This window comes from Oryx dammah, unplaced genomic scaffold (assembly GCF_014754425.2).
Source record: "Oryx dammah isolate SB20612 unplaced genomic scaffold, SCBI_Odam_1.1 HiC_scaffold_3, whole genome shotgun sequence".
Taxonomy (NCBI): domain Eukaryota; kingdom Metazoa; phylum Chordata; class Mammalia; order Artiodactyla; family Bovidae; genus Oryx; species Oryx dammah.
In genome coordinates this window covers 4,952,238-4,967,238 of record NW_024070187.1, presented here as the reverse complement: position 1 = coordinate 4,967,238, position 15,001 = coordinate 4,952,238, and the positions used below count along the sequence as shown (strand labels likewise).

Genomic DNA, 15,001 nt, shown 5'->3' with positions numbered 1-15,001 from the left:
AATGAAATATAACCTTTGAAATTGTGAATCGCTATACTGTACACCTGTGACTTATCAACTGTATTTTAACTTAAAAATAGACTGTCTCCCAAATCTAATTCTCTTAAAAAAAAAAAAAACAACAGTGCCACCTGTCTGAATCTGCTGGGGATCTGGCTCAGCCTCGATCTACGTCTCCCTGGTTCCCACCTCAGAGTCATCACCACGTCTTCCCCATACACATTTCTAGAAGACATGTAATTGTCTCCATCTCCGCTGCCACAGCCTGAGCACAAACCACTACCTGCCGAGACCAGTGCTTCTCCAGCCAAAAGAAATCATTTCAGCAGGCACCACTTATCTATATTTGTCAATAAAATGTACCAAGTGTACTAAGCTGTAAGTTATACTATTAAAGACAAACTTTTAAAAGCATGTGAAAAAGATGAAGCAAAGTTTTGTGCTAATAATTATGACTTCATACTTTCATTAGGCAAAATCTAAGATATGATATAGTATATTTAGACTCAAAGTCATCTTTAACAAAAGTATAAACAAATAAGTGTCTCTTCTGGATAATTTTAATTTTTGGTTTACTTTTTTCCAGATATGAAGGTGTCATTTTTTAATCTAAATTTACTGCTAACTAGTAATTTTAACTCTGCTGTTTTCTCTTTTGGTACTCTGTGCTTATATTATAAATATTTTCAATCTGTGGTTTCTGTATAGGACTCTTCTGTACTCTATTTTAAAACAGATAACAGAATCCACATCTCTGCTTCATGGGCACACATAAGTCACAAATCTGACAATGCACAGAAATGAACAAGTGACAACCTGCGTCACTGTGGAATTGCTGCTCTTACCTCAGAGTGTGCACATCACCTGAGACTATCTGGGAACCAGGGCACCAAGCCCTCTGTTCAGTGATAACAAAGCTTAATTCTTAATTTGAATTAACAATTCAAAAATTGTTCCCATTTTTGTCATATATGATGCTGCTGCTGCTGCTAAGTCGCGTCAGTCGTGTCTGACTCTGTAAGACCCCATAGACGGGGGGCCACTGTCTCTGGGATTCTCCAGGCAAGAACACTGGAGTGGGTTGCCATTTCCTTCTCCAATGCATGAAAGTGAAAAGCAAAAGTGAAGTTGCTCAGTCGTGCCCGACTCTTAGCGACCCCATGCAGCCTAGCAGGCTCCTCTGGGATTTTCCAGGCAAGAGTACTGGAGTGGGGTGCCACTGCCTTCTCCATCATATATGATGAGGAGGGATTAAAGCTGTAATGTTTCCTTCCTGCTTCCCCATGGATGTCTCCTAGCCTCCTGGGATATGTAGCACCTCACTCTGGAAATCAAAGTGTAGATTATTACAACAGCCAATGTCATTGTTTCTCAAACAGTGGTACAATTTTCCCTCCTCTCAGGAAAGTGTTCGGAATTAGGGGGGATGTGTAACCATCCTCAAGATTGGGGGTTACTGCCTGCATATTGTATAGGGGTAGAGAGGCAAATTCCCTGTGACTTGTGGACAATTTCACACTGTCTAAAGTGCCCAGGTTATAAACACTACCTGGATCCTTCTGCATGCATCCTTATCCCCTTCTGTCCATGCTCCACCCAGCAGCTGGAGGAGTTGCAAAAGCACAAATATCATATTGTTACCTACGAACTGTTTCCTGGATCCTTCCTTACTTTGATGGAAACTCACTAAACTCTAGCCCAACCGCTCAGTTTTAGTGTAGGCTGGTGACGAACACCACACCTTCCGACCTCAGGACTTTCTCATTCCTCTTTTCCAGCTGCCTCTCATGTGTTCCTCAGGGTCTGTCTGCCAGAAGTCCTCCGCTAAATGCTCTCATAGTAGCTTTTACAGTTTCTTGGTAACACTTACCTTCAGTGTAATCAATTAATTGTGTGCTTTCTAATATCTCTTCTTACTAGTCTAAAGAACAGGAGGGCAAGAGTAGTCACTCCACTGATATTTATTAAAAGAAAAGAAAGGAGGAGGAAGTTAGATGATTGATACAATCCCTCTGAGCAATATAAATACCTTAAAGGCTGTGGAATAATTCTGGAAAAACCAAAAAGGGTATCTTAAGAGATTATTTGCAAGTAAAGGAAACTCTAAACTGTTTTATAAGTCTAAATGAACAATTGGGATCATAAATAACAAAGAATTAAAATGTGTTCCCTATTTTCTCTCCCCCTGGCTCCTTACTCTAAACCTGATGTCCAAAGGAACAACAGATACCAAATTCTTCAATGGCTCCCTGTTGAAATTAGATTCAAAACAAATTCCTTGCTGTGGCTAAAAGGCTCCCAGTCTGCTCTCCAACTGTACTGGTCCCTCTCTTTCTCGCACCGAGCTCTAGCTCCACCTGCTTTCTTAATTCCCCTAACAACCCTTCCTTTTCCCACTATCAGGCCTTGCTCTGTTCTGTTCGCCGACCCTAGAACGCTCTTTCCCCTATGGCTGATTCCATCTTTTAGGTTACTCACAGAATTCTTCCCTAACTACTCCTACATAGCACCCTCCTTTCCCCTTTGCCCAGTTTTTATCATAAAATGCAATCAGACATTTATTCAGGTTGATTTAAGGCTATACCCCACAAGAATGTGATTTCCATGAGAGCAGAGGACACAGCATCTTGTTCACTGTTTTTCTTCAGTATCTGGCACAGGGACTAGGTTTAAGCACTAACAGCTGCTTTCACTGTGTGCCAGGAACCACCCATAGCAATTTCTAAACATCAGCTTGTTCAGTTCTCAAACCCTTTTAGATAGATACCCGTACTATTATCCCCAATTTATGGAAGGAAACTGACACATACTTCCATTTTAAGCAGGCTGCCCAAGGTCACAGAACTAGGAGGTGGTTTCTAGGATTTAAATCCAGACACTCTGGGTTCAGAGTCTATACCACCTCCCACAGGCCAGCTATTATTAAAGGCGCTCACTTCAAACAGAGATATGTGAGCCCCCTGTACTTTCTTCCATTTTCCTGGCTGAATCCATTTTTTTCAGAAATGAAAATCTCTTTGAGAAAAAAAAAAAGATTCTCAGACAGCTCATCTCACCAGTGTGCTGTGAGGGATGCAAAGAGGAAGTCCACCTATACAGTCACCACGGGAGAGTTACGGCGTCGGTGAGCCGGAGGACCAGAAAGGGAGCTGAGCAGGACGCTGAGTCATGATGATGGCTCAGAATTAAGGGTCCTGGAAGCTCCAACAGGACATGGGGTGGGAACGATCCAACAGGTTGTTGAACGAGGGCCAGGACAGAAGATTAAATGTCAGCAGAGCAGTGATGTCATGGCTGTGAAACTGACTACCTACATGTTAAAAGCTATGTTTTCATGCACTTAAATGCAGTCATTAAGAGGCTTCAAACTGATGCTCTGTATAAATTGGTCAAACATAAGGATGATTATAGTCTTTTAAAAATATGGGAGAGCAGAAGGGACTTCCAACAGGCATGCCTCCTTTTCTGTCTTTCCACCTGTGATACAACCCCTCAACCTATGCCACCTTAGTATTAATTTATAGGCCCAAAAATGGGAAAAAACTTTTATTCTTTCTCTAGGCTAAAGGTAAACTGATTTTGTCTTAAAAGTGAAACAACCTGTTTAACAGAAAGTCCTTGGATACAGTATTAGACTTCTATACAGACATTTTCAGTTATCAAGTACTTACCACACAGAGTGTGTCTACTACTTCAGTAAGGAGCACAGTGACAAAGACCACTCTCTCCTGCCCTTGTGGAGTCCAGGGTGCTAAGGAGAAATGCTTGCAATGCCATGAACTTAATATCGAGACAGACACAGAGGAGGGTGCGCTGAACTCTGCCCAGATGCACAGGGGTGACAGTGTCCTAAGGGGGGGAGTGACATTGCAGGGAGAGAGAAGAAGACACACACAGGTACAGAGGAGCAGGGAGCAAGGCTCAGGTGGGGAGCCTTCACTCAGGCTGAAGCTGTGAGACTGCCAGAGGGGTAACCTGAGAGAAGGAAGTTAGAAGGCTGGAGCCAACCCCAGAGACCTTGGCAATCATAATAGAAGACTGGAAGAATGTACATTCTGCAAGTGGCGGGAACTGAAGAAGAGACAGATGCTAAGGTATAATTTAGTCAGCAAGCTTCGGGGTACACTGCTGGGGTCAGGGAGGCCAAATATTATTCCTCTCCAAGTCAGAAATGATTTGGACACAAACTAAGAGAGTGGTCATGCATTCGTTTGTTCATTCCTTGAAAATACTCTCTGAATGCATCTTACATGCTAGGCATTGTTCTAGGGCTGGAAATACAGCAGTAAACAAGAGAAACACTGCTGCCGTGGAACTTATAACAGGTGATAAATGATTTTAAAAACGTGTACTATTTCAGGGGAACGTGAGTACAGTGAAGGAGAAGGCGACTATGGGGTGAGGGTTAAGAAAGTACTGGGAGTGAGAGGGACAGAAGCCTGAACCGAGAACTGAAAGCAGCACAGGGACAGGCCATAGAGATACCCGAGCAGGGCGCTCCAGGCTGCGGCAACAGCAGGTGCGAAGACTGATTCACAGGGCGCACTCAGTACATCTGCAAGAACGGCAAGGAAGCCACGCAGCGGAGTGAGTGGAGGTGGTGCTGAGGTCAGAGGCTGGGGCAGCAGTGTGGGGTGCTCATCATGTGGTAATCCAGACTCCGGCGAGACCGTGGTTTTCACTCTAAAGTGAGTCTGAGCAAACGAGGCTCATATAATGCATACATAATCTACATGCATATATGAAACCTGACTCAGGTGCTGGAAAGATGCCTGTGGGTGGCCAGTTGAGGACACTCGGTCAGGAGCAAAGACAGAAGCAGACAGACCAATTAAGAAGCTGCTGTCCTGAGCTGAGCTCACTGTGCTTGCAGCAGGTCCCCACTGGCTAGCTGTTTTACACATGGTCGTGTACATGTGTCAGCGCTAAGTTTCAATTCGTCCCTCATCCTGCTCTGTGATGACCTAGGGGGGTGGGATGGGTGTGGTGAGAGGGAGGGGATGTATGTATACTTACAGCTGATTCACGTTGTTGTACAGCAGAAAATAATACAACGTGGTAAACCAATTATGCTCCTGCTAAAAAATAAAAACAGCTATTGCACTATTACAGGAAACTAGGCTGGTAGCTGTGGAAATGTGAGAATTGCTCTTAATTTATTTACAGAGTCAATCAGATTTGCTACTGCACTGGATCAGGGAGTGAGGAAGAAAAAAGTGATGGCAGCAGTGGAAATTTAGAGAGGGTGACAGGTTGGAGAAACACAGAGAAGCCAAGAGGGTCGGGAACCACTGGGGCTGAGAGGCAGCTGCCTGGATCTGATCCCTGGAATCCTGACTTGGCCAGTTATGAGCAGTGAATGACAGGCAAGCCACTCAGTCCCTGGAAGCCTCAAGTGCTTCCTAGCAAGGAGCTTCCCAGGTGGCACTAGTGGTAAGAACCCACCTGCCAATGCAGTAGACATAAGAGATGCGGGCTCAATCCCTGGTTGAAAAGATCCCCTGGAGGAGGGCATGGCAACCTCCTCCAATATTCTTGCCTGGGAAATCCCATGGACACAGGAGCCTGGCGAGCTACAGTCCATGGGGTTGCAAAGAGTTGGACACAGCATTTCTGGATGGTAGTGAAATCACGGAGAATACATATAAACTGTGGACCCCTGTGCCTTTCTGACTATAGAGTCTCAACTAGATGATGCTACTGGTTATAGCTCAGGGGAAAAAGTGATGAGACATGAGGCTCAGACCTTTGGTTTGGGCTATTTGGAGATGGAGTTCTCAGAGAGAGTTCAGCAGTTGAAGGAAACATGTTCAGAGAGAGAAGACATGCTGTATAGGCAATTCACAGTATTTGCCTAGAGTCCAAAAGAGAGATCAAGGCAGGAGAAAAAAGAATTTGGAAGTCATGCGGCATATGTGTAGTCGTAAAGACATTTAAATTTCAGTAGGTATCGCATGAGGGGGAGCCGCACTGCATGCAATGACTGGGCCTAAGGGGTTAGGGCGGTTGGATGAGTGAAGTGGCCTACTGAAGCACAACTGTGCGATCTCCAGAACTGAGACAGATGCGTGTCAGTTTCTTCTTTACAGTTTTACTCAGTGCCACTCAAATGCCATACACATATACATATGCATGCATATATACATACCTACATGTATACAGCAGACATATGCATATATAGACATATACATGGCAGTGGGACCAGAAGCAGAAAAGGACATTCTAGACTTAAGGAATAGTGTATGCAAGCTACCTGGAACAAGAGACAGAGATGTGAAACAATACTGCTGCTCAGGAGACTGTAAGAATCACTGCAAAGAAACTGCAGAGTACTGACAGGTAAGGGATTATTAAGGTACAAAATAGTAAGAATGGACAAAGACCACAGTAACTTTTCAGTCACGTAGGAAGGTGGATTTTACCTTACAGGTTGTGAGAAGTCATCACAGAGAAGCACAATTGAGTTTATATTGAGGAAGTCACACTGTGATATTAATACCAAACCCAAAGAAACACAAGGGATTGGTTATAAGTGTGTGTTAGTTACTCAGTCGTGTCTGATTCTTGGCTCGTCAGGCTCCTCTGTCTGTGGAATTCTTCAGGCAAGAATACTGGAGTGGCTAGCCATTCCCATCTCCAGGGGACCTTCCTGACTCAGGGATTGAGCCCTGGTCCCTTGCACTGCAGACAGATTCTTTACCATCTGCGCCACCAGGAAAGCCCATTGATTGTAAGAGAACACTATGAACTGCATGACAACAAACTAGATAACCTAGTCAGCATGGACAAATTCCTAGAAATACACAAATACTAAAACTGACTCAACAAGAAATAGAAAAATTCAGGATACCTGTAACAAGTAAAAAGACCAAATCAAAAATCCTCTCAACAAAGAAAAGTCTAGAACCCAGTAGTTTCACTGATGTATTCTACCAAGCATTTAAAGAAGAATTAACACCGATTCTCTCATACTCTTCCAAAAAACAGAAGAGGAGGGAACACTTGCTACTCAATCTGTGACGTCAGCATGACCTTGATATCACTGCCAAAGATATTACCATGAAAGAAAACTATGAGAATATGTGAAAAAATCTTCAAATGAACAATCAGAAAACAAGATGAAACAAAAAAAAAAACCCTAACAAGCTGAATCCAAAATCATAGTAAGAGGGTTATAAGCTGTGACAAGGGGCTTCCCAGGCAGCTCAGTGGTAAAGAATCTGCCTGCCAATGCAGGAGACGCGGGTTCAGTCCTTGGGTGGGGAAGATCCCCTGGAGGAGGGCATGGCAACCCACTGCAGTATTCTGGTGTGGAAAATTCCATGGACAGAGGAGCCTAGCGGGCTACAGTCCAAGGGGTCACAAAGAGTCAGACACGACTGAACACGCACACACACAAAGCTACGACAAAGCAGGGTTTATCTCGGGACTGTAATGGTAGTTCAACATAAAAAAAAGGAAAAAAAAAGCAAACAATGTAATTAACAGGACAAAACGAAAAGAAAATGATGTCAAGTGATTCAGAAAAGCATTTGACAAGATTCAAAATCCTGTTTTGATATTCAGGAAACTAGAAGACAACTTCTTCAACATAATAAAGGAACTTATTTTTTAAATGCATAATTAACATCATATTCAATAGTAAAAGATTGAAAAAATGCAACAACAATGGACCTCTACCACACACCATACACAAAAAGTTAACTCGATATGGATTTACATTATCTAAACCTTAGAGGTAAAATTAGAAAACTCTTAGAAAAAAACGTAAAGGTAAATCTTTATGACCTTGAGTTTGGCAGTATATTCTCAAATAGGACCAAAAATGCATAGTTACAAACAGAAAAAATGGATAAATTAAACATCAAAACTGAAAAGTTTTATGTATCAAAGAACATAAAGAATGTGAGAAGAGGACATATATTTAATAAAATGAAAGAAAATATTTGCAATCATATCTGATAAGGGTCTAGTATCTAGTGTCTCACACTCAGCAACAAAGAGACAAGCAACATAATTTTAAAATGGGCAAAGGACTTGAACAGACATTTTTCCAAAGAATATCAAAAACCAAGTACACACATTTGCTGAAAGGATATTCAACATCATTAATCCCTTGGGAAATGTAAATCACCACAATGATACACCAGTTCACACCTACTAAGATGAATATAATTTTATAAAAGAGAAAATATTAAGTGCTGACAAGAATGATGAGAAACTGGAATCCTCATGTATTCCTGGTGGGAATATAAAATGGTGCAGCTACTGTGAAAAGCAGTATGGCATTTCCTCAAAAACTCAAACTCAGAATCACCATATGGACACAGCAATTCCATTTCTAGGTACTTAACAAAAATAACTGAAAACAGGTAATTAAAACATGTGTAAACACCTTTGTTTCTGCAGTATGCACAGTAGCCAGAAAGTAAAAACAACCCAAACATTCATCAACGGACACAGATAAACAAATTGTGATATATATATAAATGGAATATCATTCGGCCATAAAAGGTAATGCACTAAATAAGCTACAATGTAGATTATCCTTGAGAACACTGTGCTCAGTGAGATAAGTCAGTCATAAAAGGTCACATACTATATGATTCACTTATAGTAAAAATACAAAATATAGGTAGATATATAGAGAAGAGCAGACTGGCACTTGCCAGGGTCTGGGGAGAGTGTGGAACTTCATTTGGAGATGGTAAAATGTTTTCAAACAAAGGGGATGGCTGCACATTACTGTCAATGTACTAAGTGCCACTAAATGGTGCACTTTAAAATAGTTAATTTTATGTGAATTTCATTTTGATTTTTTAAAAAATCATCTTGGTGGGGGTGGAGAACACATACACTGAAGGTTGGATGTAATAAGAAATAGTGAGGTGAAGGTCTAGGCTACGCACTGCTATTGGGAACCAAAACAGAGGAGGTAACGGATTTGAGAACTGTTAATACTTAGGAAGGAGCTGGCTGGCAGCGGGGTGAGAAAGGATGACTTCTATCTGGAATAAGTAGGTTAAGAGGACAAGACTGAATTTCAGGGAAGTTTTGGAGGCATTAAACTTGCATCTTTCTTCAGTAAACCAGTCCGGACTGCAGATAAGGCCCAGGGAGATGAACATCTGATAGAAATAAATGGGATAGAAGTAGATGGAAAACATCATGCTTGTAAGATAATTTTTTAAAAAAAATAACACCATTGTCCAGTAAGTAGTAGACTAAGGAAGTAGTCTACAAAGATATTCAGCATAAATAAAAGTCAGGTAGTGTGATGGTAGAAAGATGTCATTATACAGTTAATATTTCATTTCTCATATCACTTGTGTAGTTGTGTAACTAAATGATCCAAATAAGTTTTGTTTTTATGAAAATGATTCCAGTGAAAGCACCAATGGATTGAATACTCAATCCTTGAAGCTGTTAAACTGACTGTACCCCCTGTTCCGGACAGAGCTCTCCATGTGTGCATTTCGGTTTCCACCAATAGTCCTCTCCTTAACAGAAGTTCACTGTTGATACATGTATTTTTTGTGAGCAGTCCCCTGGGAGTACACTGCTGCCTTAACCTTACCACCAGAGCTTCATGGAAAGACAAGGAAAGCAGTGTATATGTCTGTGATTTCCATTCATACAGACTGCTTACCCCACCCTTTACTCTGCAGAGTATGCCAAGAGGACGAGTCCTCCAGTCTCTCTTGACATTGAAAGATAACTGTGAACTGGGCAACATCACACATCACAACTTCAAAGTTTCTTTTTACACTAAACTACAACAATACTTTTTTTTTGCTATTTTTGTATTAGAAATAAGTGTTTTCCCTAACACCAGTGTCAACTTTTTGTCAACTGTCAATCTTACAGAAGAAAATGGTGACACTGTTCATCGATAAACCATTTTTCTCTAAATTAATCAATGACCCAATTCATTTTACTGACAAGGGTAGTATTTCTGTCCTTTCATTAATAATGTGAACAACTACGTTGATCATTTCATTTCACTTCAAATGTCATAAACAGAAAATCTAAGCAATCAGCAGTGGCACTTTTTAAAGCAGTTTATACTTGTTTTAGAAAATCATTGTTTGGCTTTACCAAAATAAATAAAAATATCTATAACCAGTTAAATCTCTGGTTAACTATAATTAACCTATCAAAAGACTTGGCTAGACACATGAAACCTGTCTTAGTCATCATGCATTTATACCTTAGAATAACAACTCAATTGCATTAAAACAGGGTACAAGTATGTCTTAAAGAAAATCAAAGTTCATGGGCTGCCAGAAAACTAGGGTAAAAAAACATGCTACAATGTGGTTACACAGATTATGCAATCAAAAGGAATAAGGAGAACAAGACATTAATAGACTAGCTATGTAAAGTGTGTACACACACACACACTCTCTCACTCACTCACACGTACACAAAAGGACGCATGGATACATCCCCACATATGTATCTCCTGTCTCTGGAGGTTACAGGAGGACGACAGGAAGCAGGGAAGCACACTCACGTCGCACTGGAAAGGCTTCTCCCCGGTATGCGTCCTTGTGTGCTCGTCCAGGCCACGCTTCTGGCTGAAGGCCTTGCCGCACTCTGAGCACTTGTACGGCTTCTCCTGCAGTCAGGGAAGAGGCCAGGAATGCGAGTGAGTGCAGGGTCATCCTCAGGAAGGGGTACATCAGAGCGCATTTTAGCTAGTTCTGCAAGGTGCAGCAGCATACTCACAGGTGCCATGAATTCTTATAAATTTGCAGCGGAAAACAGGAGTACACAAAACCTGTTGGGCAGCCTTAAGACTACCACGTGGTTCACAGCTGCAGCATCAGAGTCACTACCTTTCTTTCCATTCAGTCCTGACTGTCCAAAGGAAGATTCTGCAGGATTGCTGTGACCTAAACACTTGCTAGACTGAACTCTGAGGTTTTCTTTTCATCTTGGAGAGCCTGCTAAAAGGGCATCATCGAACAAAACAGTTTGGGACCCCTGGCTTACATGCTGCAAACTGTTCACTGTCTCAAAGTGATTCCTGGAAATGAAAGCCCAGAGCAAAGTTTAACAAGTTTTGAGGGTAAGTTTAAGAACTTAGAACTAGACTGTGACTTTAAGTATTTTCATATTGTCCAATATTTTTTTCCTAGGAAGGATGTTCTTTTAAAAAATCTAAATTACTTTTAAAAATGAGGCATTATTTATAGTTGATCATAGACTCTTAAGGAAAAGAGTATCTCCACAGAACAAGGAAAAAAAAATACCCAAATTCCTTAGCCATCTTGATACCAGAAACTTAAGTCATCATCTTTTAAGCTTGAAATAAATTGCAAAATAAATTAATTCACATTTTTTCATTAAAACAGCTGGCCAGTTACTAAATAGAGCATTGATAAAAAGATTTGTTTAAAACTGCAATAAGATTGTTTTTCAAATATAGCTTAAAATATTGCTATAGGTGCTTTTTGAATTGAGGTCCTATGTATATAGTTTTAAATATCATGTTTCTATGTATATTTTCCCCTTAGTATTTAAAAGACTATTATAAAAATATTCAGACCTACAAAACAGTATGTAAATAATCACATATGTACACCCACCAGCTAGCTTAAGAAATGGAATATTTTTGTGAACACATGTACCTCCTATTTATTCATTCTTAATGAGTATAGTGGAGAAGGAAATGGCAACCCACTCCAGTACTCTTGCCTGGAAAATCCCATGGATGGAGGAGCCTGGTAGGCTGCAGTCCATGGGGTCGCGAAGAGTTGGACATGATTGAGTGACTATACTTTCACTTTTCACTTTCGTGCTTTGGAGAAGGAAATGGCAACCCACTCCAGTGTTCTTGCCTGGAGAATCCCAGGGACAGAGGAGCCTGGTGGGCTGCTGTCTACGGGGTCGCACAGAGTCGGACACGACTGAAGAGACTGCTTAGCAGCAATGAGTATAGTACTACATTCAATGGCAACACCACAATTTGCTTATGTACATTCTGCTGTGATGGATATTCAAGTTTTCCCCAATTTTTCATTCTTATAAATAATGTTATTCTGAACATTCTTACAAGTGTATACTTGAACACAGATGAGCAATCATAATTTCCTATAGTATGTATATCTAGAGGCGGGACTGCACCTTCAGCATTCCCAGAAAAGGGAATGGCCAAGTAGCTCTACAAAACAAATAACCATTTTAGGGAATCCTCTGGCGGTCCGGTGGTTAAGACTCTGTGCTCCCAGCGCGGGCACACAGGTTTGATCCCTGGTCAAGGAATTAAGATCCTACATGTGGCAACGATGAGCCTGTGCATGGCAACAAAGATTCCATGTGCCACAAGTAAAACCCGGAGCAGCCAAATAAACTCATATTTTTAAAGAAAGATGCATCATTTTAAAAACAACTTTACACTTCAATATCTAGTATATTCTTAGAATTCTATTGCTGTAGTTAACAAAAATTTTGAAACTCATGTACACAATGATGATGTATAAATTTAAAACTATGGCACTCCTGGAAAATAGGACCTTTTATCATTTGAAAGTGACTCTCTTTATCTATATCATCCTTTTCACCTTAAAATAATTTGTTAATAATATAGCTATAAAAGCTTTTTAAAATTAGTATTTTGTGAGGGTTGGGAGACTTGTTGAAATGTTAGTCAAAGGTACAAATTTGGAGTTAGAAGGTAAGTTTGGAGACTCAATGCACAGCAGTGTGAATATAGTCAACCGTATTGTAGTATATACTGCGAAGCTGATAGAAGACTAGAGCCTAAATGTTCTTATGACAGAAATGATAATTATATGACATGATGGAGGTTTTAGCTAACACTATTATGTAATCATATTGCAATAAACAAACATACCAAATCAACATTGCACACCTTAAACTTAGTGTTATATGTCAACTATATCCCACTTTAAAAATAGAGGAAATAGTATTTGCCTAGTATTTCCATCTTTTTTACTTTCAAACAGTCTATATCTTAGGTACGATGAGCATCTGTTATAAATACCATACAACTGAAAAATTTTAATCTAAACTTATGTCACTTTTTCAAGTTAGTGAGTTTTGCTTTTTATTACTTTTTGTTATTATTTAAAATTTATATATTAGAATATATTACCATCATAATAAAATATAACAGGATATTTATTAATATTTATCATTATTAATAATATATTTAAATAGTTTATAACATTTTATTTTGTGCTTTGCTTTTATCTTGCTGTTTCCTAAGATTTTCTCCCTTATATTTTCTTACATGTTTTGGGTTGATCCTGTGCTATTATAGAACTTACAGACTCATCTCTACTCTTTTCGTGGTTATCCTTAAAATTTTTCCTTTTACTATGTCAGTGAAGTGGCTCAGTCATGTCCGACTCTTTGCAACCCCATGGACTGTACCCTATCAGGCTCCTCAGTCCATGGAATTTTCCAGGCAAGAGTACTAGAGTGGGTTGCCATTTCCTTTTACATGGGATCTTCCCAACCGAGGGATCGAACCCGGGTCTCCCGCATTGCAGGCAGACGCTTTACTGTCTGAGCTACCAGGGAAGCTCTACTATGTATGTTTAACATAATCTAAAGTTTATATGTTTTCCCATGTACTAATTAGTATGCCATGTACAGAATGCCCTTTCATGTTATGTGTTCAGTTCAGTTGCTAAGTCGTGTCTGACTCTATGTGATCCCATGAATCACAGCATGCCAGGCCTCCCTGTCTACCACCAACTCCCAGAGTTCACTCAAACTCATGTCCATCGAGTCGGTGATGCCACCCAACCATCTCATCCTGGGTCGTCCCCTTCTCCTCCTGCCCCCAATCCCTCCTAGCATCAGCGTCTTTTCCAATGAGTCAACTCTTCAAAGGAGGTGGCCAAAGTATTGGAGTTTCAGCTTTAGAATCAGTCCTTCCAATGAACACCCAGGACTGATTTCCTTTAGGATGGACTGGTTGGATCTCCTTGCAGTCCAAGGGACTCGCAAGAGTCTTCTCCAACACCACAGTTCAAAAGCATCAATTCTTCAACACTCAGCTTTCTTTATAGTCCAACTCTTACATCCATACATGACTACTGGAAAAACCATAGCCTTGACTAGACAGACTTTTGTTGGCAAAGTAATGTCTCTGCTTTATAATATGCTGTTTAGGTTGGTCATAATTTTCCTTACAAGGAATAAGCATCTTTTAATTTCATGGCTGCAGTCACCATCTGCAGTGATTTTGGAGCCCCCAAATAAAGTCAGCCACTGTTTCCAGTGTTTCCCCCTCTATGTGCCATGAAGGAGTTGGTGATGGACAGGGAGGCCTGGCGTGCTGCAGTTCTTGGGGTTGCAAAGAGTTGGACATGATTAAGTGACTGAACTGAACTGAACTGAACTGAACGGACTGGATGCCATGATCTTACTTTTCTGAATGTTGAGTTTTAAGCAAACTTTTCACTCTCCTCTTTCACTTTCATCAAGAGACTCTTTAGTTCTTCACTTTCTGTCATAAGGGTGGTGTCACATGCATATCTGAGGTTACTGGTATTTCTCCCAGCAATCTTGATTCCAGCTTGTGCTTCTTCCAGTCCAGCATTTCTCATGATGTACTCTGCATAGAGTTAAATAAGCAGGGTGACAATAGACAGCCTTGACGTACTCCTTTTCCTATTTGGAACCAGTCTGTTGTTCCATGTCCAGTTCTAACTGTTGCTTCCTGACCTGCATACAGTTTTCTCAAGAGGCAGGTCAGGTGGTCTGGTATTCCCATCTCTTTCAGAATGTTCCACAGTTTGTTGTGATCCACACAGTCAAAGGCTCTGTCATAGTCAATAAAGCAGAAGTAGATGTTTTTCTGGAACTCTCTTGCTTTTTCGATGATCCAGTGAATGCTGGTAATGTGATCTCTGGTTCCTCTGCCTTTTCTAAATCCAGCTTGAATATCTGGAAGTTCATGGTTCACGTTATTGTTGAAGCCTGGTTTGGAGAAATTTGAGCATTATTTTACTAGAGTGTG

The 15,001-nt window shown here is 40.7% G+C and overlaps 1 protein-coding gene across 5 annotated transcripts in view; it reads right to left on the bottom strand.

Moving 5' to 3' along the window:
* Positions 1 to 15,001, bottom strand: part of PRDM5 (PR/SET domain 5) — a 264,482-nt gene that overhangs the window by 6,360 nt on the left and 243,121 nt on the right. For all 5 annotated transcript variants that reach the window (XM_040237380.1, XM_040237381.1, XM_040237377.1 and 2 more), the window contains one exon: positions 10,517 to 10,621. In XM_040237380.1, coding sequence (XP_040093314.1) covers positions 10,517 to 10,621 — 105 coding nt within the window. The remainder of the gene's footprint in view (positions 1 to 10,516; positions 10,622 to 15,001) is intronic.